Consider the following 14848-nt stretch of genomic DNA (forward strand, 5'->3'; position numbering starts at 1 on the left):
ATAAAGCAATAATTATAAATCTGTGTTGCTGTGCATATAGTAGTGTTTGTGAAAATAAGGCCAAACATAATGGAGACAACAAAGGTACACAGAACTAACTCTGCATACTACTGAGATTAAGTTGGTATTAATCCATTGTAAGTTATATTAATTATAATCCATAGGCCAATCACTAAGGAGATAATTCATATATATATATATATATATATATATATATATATATAAATGTATTTTATTATTGAGAATAATGTTGCTTGGAATGTGGGTCTACAAATATCTCCTGAAACCTTTTCAATTCTTTTAGTATGTACTCAGAAAAGGAAGAGCTCTCCTCTTTGGTAATTATACATTTTATTTTGGGAGGACTCATCATATTGCTTCTTATGGTGGCTGTACCATTTTACACTGCCATCAACAGGGCGCAAGGGTTTTGATTTCTCCACATTGTTTTTTGAAAAAAAAATATATATGTATATGTATATATACACACACACACACACACACACACAAACTTGGCTATCTGTATTGAAACATCTCCTTCATTGTTGTTTTCCCCTATCTTTTATGGCACTGTGATTTGCAGTCCTGGTGTTTTGGAATCTTTGGGGAGCAAAGTTTATATGGGCATTTCTCAGTGTAGAGCTGCATCGTCATTCTTCATTTAATTATTTTTTTATCTCTCATTGCTCTTTATAATTCCAAACCCCAACACCCACATATACACAATAAGCACCATAAAATTATACATTGATTTCTGGGAGAGGCTCCTGTAGGAGATAGAGAATTTCTCTACTATCGTCTAGGGACACTTTGTGGCCTACTAACCTCAGCCCTGAGTGGAAGAAGTATAGGCTGTAGGTCTCAGACTCCATCAAGCTTTCTCCTTCCTCACTCCCCAGGAGAAACGCACCTTCTTCTGCAGGTCAGGTAAGTGAGGGATAAGTGTCTCTGTTATGCACTGAACCCTTCAACCACTAGGTCTAGCAGGGCCCCCACAGTTCTTGGGCACTGAAACTGGGCAGTGTTGGACCTTTCAGCCTGGTCTGAAATTCTAAACCAAGAGAAAATCTTTCCTTACCATTTGGCACTATGATAGGAAGCCCTAGTCCAGCAATATTCTACTGGGGAATGCCAGTTTGCCCAGGCTTGAAAAAACCGGAAGGAGAGAGCACCAGTCAGCCAGGACACAGTGGTGGACTTGCGGAGCTGAATTGTGGCAGGCTAACACCTGTTGTTTCCTAGGCTCTTGCTGGGGCAGTAGAAGTGGAGCTGAGTCAAAGGGCAGTGGGTGTATGAAGGACTCAGCTGCCCAGGCCCCAGCTTTGTGAACACAGAGGCCAGTGTCACTTGCAGCCTCAGGAGCACCCACCCACAGCAAGCTGCCTTTGACTCATAGGAGCCTGCTATCTATGTATGTGGGCTTTATTTTCCAAAATCTGACATTTAAAATGCATTTGGGCATAACATGGGGTTATAAAGCACATTTTCTCTGTTAGGCCATTTGGTGGTGAACTTCTTGGCAATATTAATACTTCACATCATAGCTTTCTGGTACAATAGCTGAATTACTGTAATAAAGGAAAAGAAAGAAATTCTCAGTATGATCATTAGTAGTTGCCTATTTGTAACCATATCTACTGCTGGAGTTCTACTTTATGCTTTAGTTCAAAACACACAAAACATCAACAAATAAATTTTTTTATAGTCAATTTGAGTCTAAGAATACTGTCTGAGTAGTCCAAGCAAGAAGCTAACTACAAAGTGTATGGTTTTATGACTTTAGTATTGATTTATAATTTAAGTATCAGACAAAAAAATACAACTATGAAATAACCATAATACAAAACTACCACTTATTTATTCAGTTTTGAAAAACTTTGTTTCTTGGAAAGCCCCATGGCTTTAGCATTTGAAAGATCGGTCATACCTTCCCCCCACCAATAAGTTCACACATGGACGTTCACACATGGAAAGACAATGGAATTAACATGGAAAAGTTTTCATTTTATGGCTAATGAATTTGTAACATGCTAATTTCAATTTTTTTCACAATTTACTTATTTTTAAATAATACATTTTATTGTGGTAAATACACATAGCATAACTTTGCCATCTTAACCAATTTTAAGTTACACGGTATTAAGCATATTCATATTGTTGTGCAGCCACCACGACTGTACCATTCTTTTCATCTTGCAAAAATGAAATTTCATACACATTAAACAATATCTTCCTATATCCCCTGTGGCTCAGAGGTACAAGGAAAGATGCTCAGTATCACCAATCAACAGGGAAATGAAAATTCAAACCATTGAGATACCACTTCACATTCATTAGGATGACTATTATTTAAAAAATAAAAACAAAAACAAAACAGCAGGAAAGAACATTGTTACCTAGGAGTATTTTACCTAATTTTAATTTTGCAATGACTCTTTCTTTCTCCCTCCCTCCCTTTCTTTATTTCTTTCTCTTTCTTTTCTTTTTCTTTACATTCTTGTTTCCATAAACTATCTGGGTTTCTATACCTTACATATAATGATGCATAGAGACAACAATCAAATATTGGTTGTCTTTCTAAGTTTGTAAAAGGAAACAAAAAATGTGTAAAGGGATCTTCAGCAAATGTCTCTGTATACTATTCGGCAAAATTTTTAATATGGATCTGTCACAGAAGCTGCTCCAAGATGGGGTGCACTCCTGCTTGGCTCTGCTTGTTGCATTGAGTTCACAGTGACATCTTTTGGTCATTTCCAAAATTGCAATTGGAAAATTGAAGTTGCTTAACTTGATCAACAAAAGATATTTGAGGTGAGGGTATTTTCACCTCAAAGAGAAGAGGGCATCTACTCCTCCCTGCCCCTTAGGTGTATTTCTAGGTGATTAGGAACTTCATGGAGGTTTCAGGACTCCAAGATGTGGTGCTTTTTCATACAATTCCCCTAATAAATAGATCCCATTGCTGGTCAGAAGGAAAAATCCTGTCTCACCCATGAGGTGGATCCCATAAAGGATATTCATCCCAGCACCTCAAATACCCTGACAGTGATCAGGGCTTGGGTCTCATTAAGATTTCTAAAAGAGTGTAATGATTTTTGGATTCATGTTTCTCAATTTAAAAGAATGTCAAAATCCTCCTGGGAAGTTACTCCTATTGATGATTTAACACTCAAAATCAAGAAGTTGTAGATATCTACCATGGTCAGCTTACAAACCCAAGGTTCTGGACCAAGCCAGGATATTTTGACTGATTTAGAGACTAATCTAATCCCTAGTAACACTACAAGTTACTTGATGACTTCTTCTGATAATCCTTATTTCATATTCTCTGTAAGCATAATCAATCATATACGCTCAACGGCTGTAACTTCTTCAGTTAATATCCTTATTTTATGTGTCCTTATGCTAATTTTTAGCTACCAAAAGTAATTTTTGTTCTTATGAATATTAATAATTTTGAACACATTGCACCCAAAAGGCTACTTTCCCTATGTTTTAGATTGCTTACTCAACATCATTATTATCCTAACTGCTAGAACCCACAAGAGCCCATATATAACTGTACCCAAACTTGGAAAGATCATGCTTTAATTAAGTTGTCCCAAAGTGTCATAAAATTAGCAATGGTTTTAACCAACTGTTGGATATGTCACCTGATTTCATAATAGATCCATGACCAACGCATGCCCTTAATTATTCCTATAAGCAATTTCAATGCCATCCCTACTGTCATAATCCATGAAGATCTTCCCCTTTCAGATCTTACCTTCTAAATAAAAGTTGTTCACCAGATAAATGTTGCTATTCTAATTTAAAACTATGCACCAGGATCTCCATGATCTATTCCCAACTTAATAGATAGGTGTCTCACCCAGATTAACAATATGAGGCTATGACAGACACTCCTTCAAATTAAATGTCATTCAGTTGATTTCTGTGGCCACACCCATCCTTGCCTTGATACAGTTTTCATCCTCCTGGTCAATAAAGAAATAAATGAAAGTACTTTTGGTGGCATTATCTGCAATCCAAAGTCTACATTTTTGTCTGTGATTTTAAGTATTTATCCACCAACTCAAGGATGGGACCAATCCCTTCTTTAGAGAGCTGATGGAAGGAATACCTCCCTTTTAGGGCATTCCTTTACTCCTCTCTTGCTACACAAAACATGATTTCAAGTGGGAAAATCCCCATAACTCCATTTCCAGAAGAAAAAGAAGCATGTTTACATGTTATGATGATAAGGTAGGGTCAACACATACCTGCTATTCTTATTTGCAGTGCTGGAGAATACATAAGCCAAGACATGGTGAGAAATTTTTCTACCACCACAGGTCAAATAGCACAAGGTATTACAAGAATATTGCTGCTAAACAAAAATAATTGTATTTTTTCCTGGTAATCCTACATAACAGAATTGCTCCTGAAAATTTACTAGAACCACATGAAGGAGTATGTATGTAGCAAACACAACATGTTGCACTGTGTCAACACTTCTGGGGAAACAGGGACTGGGGGAGAAAGAATCAGCCTGAAGCCCACTGGTTGCAGCATGTAATAAAGGAAGGCAAGTCTATATGATTTGTTCAGCTGGTTACCTACGGGGATGGATTTCTTCACTTTGAGGAATAACACAAGGATGCCTGATAATGTTACTACATATCTTTCTAACATTTTGTCTTCTAGTGTTCTGCTTTCTATCTTTCTAACTTCTGTAAATCCATGAACAAAACCTTTGCCAATGCTATCTTTGCCCAGCCATTTGCATTAACTACCTATGCTTTTGCAGAATAAGAAAAACTTAAAGCAAATAGCAACAATAAATGTTGGCATAAATGTGGGGGAAAAGATACAGTCTTAATGTACTCATGATGGGACCATTATTGATACATTTATATGGCACTGAATTGGTCTAGTTTGTCAGAAGTTTCAGGAACACTTAAATATGATTCCTGATGGATGTATCTCAGAGTATTCTGAAAGTTCCTGCTACTGGTTACTGTTTTACAATTTTTTAGGTCCTTATTATATCTTCAGCCTACTAATTTATCAATTGTTGAGAGAAGATTGTTGACACTTCAAATATTTGTAGCTCATTCTTTCATGCACCAAATAACAGAAGTTCAAGTACACAAAGCCAAGGTAAAAATAAAGAAATTAATAAAAAATATTTTTTTATTAGAACAAAACAATTATGTGTCTCCATAATAACTTGATTTTTATATTATTCTAATCGGCATACTGAATTATCCTCTTCATGTAAAATAATTATTCAGAAAGCCTTTGGTCTGATATTAACATAGCTCTCCATGTCAAGTATAACTAGTTACCTTATGGTTGGTGTTAGCATGGTGTACATAACTATAAATATTTTTAGTTATATATGTATAAAGTTAAAATATGTATTTTAACTTTAGACATTTTGTTAAATTTAATTTGGTTTTTAACTTACATATAAATATAAACATTGCACATATTAATGGAGTACCATGTGATATTTACTTGCAGATATATACTGTACACCAATTTAATTGGGGTTAAATATGTTTCATTTCTTCATGATGAAAATATTCTACATCCTTCCACTTTTTTTGAAATACATAGCATATTATTATTATATTTGTCACAATAGCACACCAGAACTTAAAGTTTAAAGTGAGTTTCTTGTCAGCTTATAGTTCTCTTTATTTTTATCCAATCTGGTATTATCTGCTTTGTAAATAAGGGATTTAGACTGCTTAAATTTATTAAGACTCTTGAAACAATTAGGCTTCAATTTAACATCTTGATATGTCCTATCATTATTTTGCCTTGATCTTTCATAGATTTTATATTTTGCAGGAAGTTTTGAAGAAAGAATCTTGATGATTTCTAATTTTTTGATGGTTATAGATTTGTAGAACAGTACAATAATTAAGGGAGTGTCAATCTACTTTGTTTCTCCTGATGGTGAAATCATTGAATAAATAAGAGCTCAAATGGGAGGAAAAATAGTTGGAATGATAAGGAACAGGTAGACATAAGCACTGAAAATACAGAGATTAAGGCATTAATTGCAAAGACCCTGCTTATGTGCTAGCCCTCAACATGTTTTTAAGGAAACCATTACACAAAGTCACACTAACTGCTCTGACTTAATTATGAAAATAATCTGCAACATTATCCCTAGGGCTAAAAGGTGTCTATTCAAAATGACTCCTTTGATAAGAGGAAGACAGAGTGCCCTGGCCTAAGACTACTATAAAATATATATTTTTAAAAATTCCAGTTGCCTTTAGGTCTGTGGCACATGATATGATCTTAGTGTAATTATAAATTTTCACCCACATGGATTTCATTAGACACTCATTAGTAAACATATGCAACAGGGATTTAGAAATCTGATATAAGCCAACTGTCAATCAAAAGCTAGGAGATGATTCTCATGTGGGACCCTTTAGAAACTTCCCCCCAAAATCCCCATAAAAGCTGGGACACAAGAAGTAGGTTCTTTATCTCCTCTAAAATACAACCTCTCTCTCCCTTGAGAGTGTCTTTTCCCCCTTCCTTCTCTTCTAACACACTTTGCTATACTTTTACAATGCCTTATGTCTTACTTGACATCTTTTACAAAGACACAAGGTTCAAGAAATCCGCACAACTTTTCAGTCAATAAGAACTATATGTGAAGAGAGGAAAGTATAATTTATAAAAGTTAGATACAATTACCACCTCCTCTCCTCACACACACCCTAATACACAATAAAATCATATCCCTACTTATTGGGAAGACTTATTCTTTTCTCTCGGGTTTGAACTTACCTCGCTCCAAATTTTAAATGGCCATGTTTTTTTCCTGGGAGTGCATGAAGCCAAAAAGATTACAAATTTTGCCAACATCCTTGCTGAATTTTACCAGCCTAGCTAGAGCTCTCCTCATTTTTCTTTTTCCTACTCTACCTGGGAATGTGCCTAGGATTTCACATAATTAAAGAAATTCTCAATACATTATTTTCTTTGTTAATTTCAGTGATTATTTCTATGAAGATCTGAATGAAAATGATCATTACCATATTTTATATGAAAGTCCAATATTTTGTCTATTGACTTTACATGAGTTTACTTAAGTGAAAGATCGAGTATGTCAAGGATAAGAATGACTAAAAGCATGTTTGCAGAGGCCATCCTTACCCCTAAATATCAGAAATAGATAAAAAGTTACTCTGGAAAACTCATTTATAAATGAACAAAGAAAAAAGAAACCAAAAGAAATCCAACTCTATCTTACATTAAATATTCACTCAAGGTATAGATGAAAAAAAAATATTCCATAGTCTTTTTTTTTTTACTTATAACCTAAGACATCAAAAAATTGAACTAACTCAAGGGTAGGAAAAAAGACTTTCTAGGACTAAGCCTTAGGTTGTTACTCTCAAGGGAACTCTTGAAGCTAGGCAGCAAGACAGATGGTTCTATACTAAGTATATCCAAAGATTCCTGAGACTCAAAGCCCTTTATAGAGCCCTTTATAAAATTCAATAAAGAGGTAATGCATGGTGGAAATGAGTATATTCCTATATTTCCACAACTGGTTAAAATAACTTTTCAATATATCCAAGTAAATGTTCCTTGTAGAAATACAAAAAATAAAAATATTGGGTTTATGGAGATGTATTGAGCACATACATCACCCAGATCCCCTCAATTGTATCATATGCAAGCATGCAAGGCCTTTTTTTCTTCTTCAGAAAAATGCTGGTAGCCTAATTAAGTTACTTATTCTTTTGCTGGAACAATATGCATTGTGTGTATAAAACTGAAAGTATCTTCCTGAAACAGACCCATAACAACAGCTTAAAAGAAAACAACACTTTGAAGATGAAACAATTTGTGAATGTTATGGTTTGAATGTCCTCATCAAAACTCATGTTGAAATTAACCCTCATTGTGAGGTTTACAGAGGTGAAATCAGGTGGGACTTTCAAGAGGTTATTAGGTCATGAGAACTCTGACCTCAAGAACTAAATAATCTACTCATAGATTCATGAATTAATGGGTTCTCTTGAGAGTGACTGTGTCATAAAAAAAGCCACTCTGTCTCTGTCTCTTGGATGCCCCTTCTATCATATGATGCCCTGTGCCATCTCAGGACTGTGCAGAGTACCCCTCACTAGCAAGAAGAACCTCAGTACAGAAGCAATCTCTCAATCTTGGAACTTGCAACCTCCAGAACAGTGAGCTGAATAAATATTTATAAATTATACAGTCTGTGATATTCAATTGTAATAACAGAAAAAGACTGAGACAACCAAGCTGCAATTAGAGTCTTAATATGAGTTTCTTGCCTTCAGTTAATTGAATGTTTGGTCATCAGAAGAAAAAAAGCACAAATCTAAGAATAGCATATACAAACCTACAGGAAACAGTATATAATTTCAGAGGAAATCTTAAGTGAGATTTTTTATGTTATTTGAGACAGAAAGATTATGACATTAAAATAATTTGCTAATAAAAGTTTTAATGCAACTCCTAAATTTAAAAAAGGCTTTCCTTGAAGAAAGCCAAATCCAATACATAAGTTAGATTCAAATAGAAGGAGGCTTAAAATAATGCACCAAATATATTCTTCTCTGATTTATAAACACCCCAGTACAGTGTGGAACACTCACCAGGAAATGTTTTAGCACAGTCTAATTTTTTACTTGGCTCAATAAACTAACAAACTATTGGAAAGCAAAATTGTAAAAAAGGCATTTATATTATATTAAAATGCACATCTTCAGGAGTAAAAATGACAGATGCTATATAACATTAGTATGATTTTATGACAATGGTTAATATTAAGTACAATTTAACCTAATAAATTAACTACAAGAGTCATACTTACCCTTCACATTCTGTTTTCTCTCTGTTGTCTGATTTTCTCCTTTCATTTCTCTTAATGATAACAAGGATGAAAGCAATAAAAAATGGCAGAAAAATGTAGAAACTCAGAATAAGCCAGTTGTACCGATGTGCATTATAGCCTTTTTTAAGAAAAAATAAATCTAGAAATGCAACATCAGAAAGTACAGATTTGTTGAAAACTTTATAATAAATTATAGTTTTCTTATTTTAATCATATAAATGTACACACACACATAAAATTTTAACACATTGCAATTATTAAGGGGAAAAAAACATTTAAGCTCATAATCCCCAAACCATAATGGTATACTTTCATACATTTCTAATTTGTCTTTTATACATATTTGTTTAAACACTATGGTGCTGTATACATTTTGAGTGCTATTTACTGCATTGGATTCATTTGTAACACCAAAATTTAAAAGGACTCATTGATCAACCTTTCCCTTTCTCAGGTAGGAAGGAGTGTGAAATTTCACTGTGCTGTTGCACAGTAGAGTGCCCACGGATGATGATAGTGTATTTCTAAGACTCAGAAGAAAGTTTTGAATGTTTTCACAAAAATGATAAATTTTGAGGAGGTATGTTTCACTTGATTTAAGTATTGCACAATGTATATATGTATTGAAGTGCTACATGTTACCCCACTAGTATGTATAACTTTTATGTTTTATGTAAAAGTTAAAAATAATATTAATTTAAATAAAAATAATTTATTATTTTAAAAACACTTAAGCTAAACTTTAAAAAAAATTGTAAAAACTTTACCCACTCCCTGCTTGTTGTAGGGCAGGTCGCTCAGAAAACACACCAAGTCCCCTGTCCAAACTGAAGAGTCTTTATTTAGCCGGCCAGCTGGCTCAATACCTACAGGACCCATAACTGTGTCTGCAAGGAACATCCCTGAACCTGAGCATTTTAGGATATTTAAAGGCAAAAGCTGAAAAAAACACAACCAGGTTGATGTAGCTGCAAGCAAGCAGGTACAGAAGCTGAATTGGGCAGTTAGGGGCAATGGATATATTGGTACTTCCCACGGGACTTTCCAGGTTGTCATAGCAGCAAGTGAGTAGAATGGAAGCGGTCAAAATGACCTAAGTTCAGTTCAAGTTAGAGAATGGTTACTAACGTCTAGACAATCAATGTATGACAAGGTACACTGCCCAAGAAAAATGGAAACCAAAGAGAACAATTTTATATTGTATAAGAATTGCTGTTTTGTGTTGCCAAGTATCTTATGCTTGGTCACTATTAATGGGTACAGAGGCGGAGCTTTCCAATGGGGGAAGCATTTCTTACATGATATGAAGTCTTAGGGTAAAATGGAGTCTGTTTGGTCATTGCCCATACAGCCTGGTCCATAACACTGCTAAATTAATTCCTCTCCTTGCAAGAAGCAATTTCCATGACTTCCCATCTGGTGTCAATATCTATATCTGTGTTTCTAGATATGTGTATATACTTCTCCTTTCATGTATATTCTACAAGGTTTTGCCCTTTGGTTATTTTTTACACTTTTGAAAAGCTAAGGTATTACACAATTTAGAAAAATATACAATATATCAATATACTTGTAGAATTAATAATGCATTAATAAAATTAATATGCATATGCCTACTGTCCTGGACTCAAAAACAGAACCCAAATATAATATATACATAATACAGATATCTAATATATATAACCTGTATATATAAATATCTATATCTATGTATAGATATATACATTAATCTATATACACTTATTTTTCCAATTATCATTTATTTATTATTTTTAGTGTAACATAATATTTTTTAAAATGTGTGCATATACTATTATAGCTCAAAGAATTTTCTAAATTGAACATGACTATGCAATCACCACCAAATCCAGAAATATGACATTTACCAGCACCTCAGAACTTCCCAAGGCTACTGTTTTCCATCTCAAGGAAAAATAACTACTTTGGCCTCTAAAAACATGCATCATTTTCAACAGACTTTAAATGTTATATTAATGGTATTATACTATATGTACTTTTAATCCATCTCACATTTTTTGTTCAATATTGCTGGCTTTTGTGATGGACCCACATCATTGCTTATTGTGGTAAAAAGTTCATGCTTTTTGGTGGATACTATATCATTGCAAAGAAATAACAGCTATTAAAGCTTTCTATTCCATAGGATGTGTGGGTACTTTGCCATTTGGGTATTATGAATAGTGCTGCCATGAATATCCTACTATATATTTTTTTTCATCAACATGTTTGCCTTTCTCTTGCACATGTACACCTTGGGAGTGGCAAAGCTTGTTCACAACATATACCTTTATTCAATTTTAGTAAATAATTCCAGTGATATTCTTAAGTGGTTGAAACAATTATATTCCCATCAATAGCCAAGGAAAATCTTGGTTATTTCATAGCTCTGGTATTTTCCTTTTTTATATTTTTTATATACAATGAAATGCAAATATTCAACTGTACAATTAGATGAGATTTTACAAATATATACACCATGAGACAAACTGTCACAAGACACAAAGGAAAGAATGTAAAATGATAAAAGGGTCTTTTATCAGGAAGATACAATGACTATAAATATACAGTCATATGCCACTTAGAGTGGGATATGTTTTTAGAAATGCATCAACTGGTGATTTTGTCATTGTTCAATCATCACAAATGTATCTGAACAAACCTATATGGTATATCCCACTACATATCTAGGCTATTATTATATCCTTTTTCTTCTCACCTACAAATGTGTACTAAATATTAGTGCACTGAATATTGGAGAAAACTAACACAATAAGCATTTGGTTATCTAAACATATCTACATATAGAAAAGGTTCAGTAAATACAGTATTTAAAGATGAAAATAAAAACAGATACAACTGGGCTAGGGATACAACTCAGTTGTTACAGTGCTTGCCTTGCATGCACAAGACCCTGGATTCAATCCTCAGCACCACGAAAAAAAAAGAAAAGGAAAAAAATTTAAAAAGATACAACTGTATAGGGCACTTACCATGAATGGAACTGCATGCAGGACACATAGTTGCTTTGGGTCCGTCAGTGAGTAAATGTGAAGGATTGGACTACAGAAGAATTAATAAACACTGGACAGTAGGGCTTCAGTAAATTTTGTTTTTAAATTCTACAATAAATTAACCTTAGCTTACTGTAATATTTTATTTTATAAAATTTCTATTTTTTAATCTTTTGATTCTTTTGTCATAACATTTGTTTAAAACACAAATACTTTGCATAGCTGTGTAAAATATTTTTTTCTTTGTACCCTTATTGTATGTTTTTAACATACTTTTTAAAAAAAATTAAACTTTTTACTGTTTGTTATTAAAAACATATAAACACAAACATTAGTCTAGGTTTAGCCCCAGACAGATAATAAATATCACTGGTCCACTTGCACATCTTGTCCCACTAGAAGATCTTCAGGGGCAAAAACATACAGGAGCTGTCATCTCCTGCGACAACAATGTCTTTTTCCAAATGCCTCCTGAAGGACTTGTCTGAGCTCTTCTGGAGAAGGATGTGTTATTCTCTTTGGAAATATGTCCATGGTGGAATGGACCATGAATGTTCTCTATTAATAAAAAGCTTTTAATGTTTGAGTCCATATTTTCAAATCTTTTGAGAAGTGTACTGAGGTCTACTACAAAAGCATCTACTAAACCCTTCACTGTAAACTTCCATGGGGGTGATTATTACTTTTTTCTTCTAAGTATGATGCCTTTCAGGTATCCATTTCCAGAACACAAGTTTCATCCATATTGGATATTTGTTCTCACAAGTAATTTTCCTCCGTAATCAGTTTATCTAGAGTTTGCAAAGATCCTTCAGCTTCCCTCACATTAGTACCTGCAGACTACCACTGACATTCATGTAACAACCAACAATTCTTAAATCATTCAAACCAGCCAGAACTACCAGTAAATTTTCTGTTGCTTTCCCTATATGTTCAAATCTGCTTTATAATTTTTTATTTTAGTTAGTGTACTTTTTTAATTCCAAAATTTGTTTGGTTCTATTTATAACTCCTAGCTCTAATGATATTCTCATTTTGTTCACACACTTTTCTGTGATTAGCTTTAGTTCTTTGTCCATGTTTCTCTGTAGGTGTTGAGCAGGTTTAATAAGAGAATATTTAAAGTTTAAAGTCTTTGTCTAACACATCATATTTGGGGATTCCTTGAGGATGGTTTTTGTTAATTTTGTTCCTGTGAACTGTGAATGGGTAAAGTCCTGTGAAACTTTTCTTAAAATAAAAAAAAGAAAACTGGAGATCTCATTCTGCCTTCTTTACTTGGGGGTTTACCATTTTGTTTTGGTTTGGTTATTGTTTTTCTTTTGGTTGTTGAAGAAAACAAAGCTAATGCTTTTTTACACTAGCTTCTTCCTGGTTGAACTACTACATTGAGAGAACTGAGTCAGATGCAGCCTATGGAAGTAAGTCACAGACCTCACACTCTGTTATCAGAAATAGTCGTCATGAATAAAAACCTAAAAGGACTTTCATCCATAAGGAGGCCAAGTTAATACCAGGTTTCAGTGTGCTGCAGGAGCACGAGAAAGTTGTGGATGATCCAAACCACCTCCTGTTATGTTAAGATTCATTATAATCAGCTGCTGATTGATCTCTAGAAAAGAATAATGGTTGGGGGAAGTTTGGGGCCATTACTTAAAAAAAATATCTGTTCTGTACATTAACTTTCTTCTCTTCATCTGAATCTTCCAAAACATACACACAAAAATGGTTGACAATGTCTCACCATTGTGCTGCTCATTTCATGTTTCCCTTTTCTCAAGGATCATACTCCATGTTGTTGTTGTCACTTGTTGACAAACATTCCATTCGTGTAATTTTCTGTTATTACTTTGCCATGGCCAGAAGTACATATCTGTTTTGCTGCTCCTTTTCATTCTCTCTGTTTCCAGGATTATTAATCATCTCAGAGATTTTGTTTCTAAACTCTTGTTGCTTCCTGAAGTTATATCTCAACTCATTGTGCATAATTTTATCATTCCATGAATTACTTTGATGACTTAACCATAAACTATGGATTATTAATCTCTGAGAAAATTGGATTATATTCATGTCTGTCCATCCTCTGATTTATTTTATTTTTATTTGTTATTATTACTATTTTTACTTTGAGGTACTGGGGATTGAACCCAGGGATAATTTGCCACTGAGTTCCATCCCCAGGCCTTTAAAAAAAATTTTTTTTTGAGATAGGGTCTCAATAACTTGCTTAGAGCCTTGTTAAATTGCTACGGCTGGTCTGGAACTTGTGATCCCCCTACCTCAGAGTGGCTGAGATTATAGGTATGCACCACTGCACCCAGCTTTCTTCTGATTTCTAATGAAAATTTGGTTTTAATTCTCAAATATCTTTCTCCATGTATCAATTTTAATTCTCAAACATCTTTCTCCATAATTTTTCTTTACTCATTGCTACTTACAAATACCTGATATTATATAACAACTTACTTGTCTTCCCTTCTTTCATTGTCTGCTTAAGGGCCTTATAATTAAAGTCATTGCTTTTCAAGTAATATATTTTCATTCAGTCTGACATTACCAAACACCTTGTTTTAGTCAGCTCTTTTCACTACCGTGACATAAAGACCCAACCAGCACAGTTGTAAAGAAGGAAAAGTTTATTTGGAGGCTTACAGTTTCAGAGACCCCAATCCAGAGACAGAAGACTCCATTCCTCGGGGCTCAAGGTAAGGCAGAACATCATGGCAGAACAGTATGGCAAAGGGAAACAGCTCACATGGTGGTGAGGAAGCAGAGAGAAAGAGACTCCATGCTCCAGATACAAAACATATACCCCATAGCCATGTTCCCAGTGAACTACTCCCTCTGGCCACACCCCACCTGTCTCCAGTTCACTCTCAGTTAATCACACCAGGGATTAATACACTGATTAGATTAAGGCTATAACCCA

The 14848-nt window shown here is 34.2% G+C and overlaps 1 protein-coding gene across 1 annotated transcript in view; it reads right to left on the reverse strand.

Moving 5' to 3' along the window:
* Positions 1-1065: 1065 nt before the first annotated feature.
* The window catches only part of Adam18 (ADAM metallopeptidase domain 18), a 78891-nt gene continuing 65108 nt past the window's right edge, over positions 1066-14848 (reverse strand). Inside the window, exons 11-12 of the mRNA XM_058573112.1 lie at positions 8867-9026; positions 1066-3977 (exon numbers count right to left, since the gene is read on the reverse strand). Of these exons, the coding sequence (XP_058429095.1) occupies positions 3920-3977; positions 8867-9026 (218 nt within the window). The 3' untranslated portion in view covers positions 1066-3919. The remainder of the gene's footprint in view (positions 3978-8866; positions 9027-14848) is intronic.

This window comes from Marmota monax, unplaced genomic scaffold (genome assembly GCF_021218885.2).
Source record: "Marmota monax isolate L192 unplaced genomic scaffold, Marmota_monax_Labrador192_F-V1.1 WCK01_AAM20220418_F8-fsc00871, whole genome shotgun sequence".
Lineage (NCBI taxonomy): Eukaryota > Metazoa > Chordata > Mammalia > Rodentia > Sciuridae > Marmota > Marmota monax.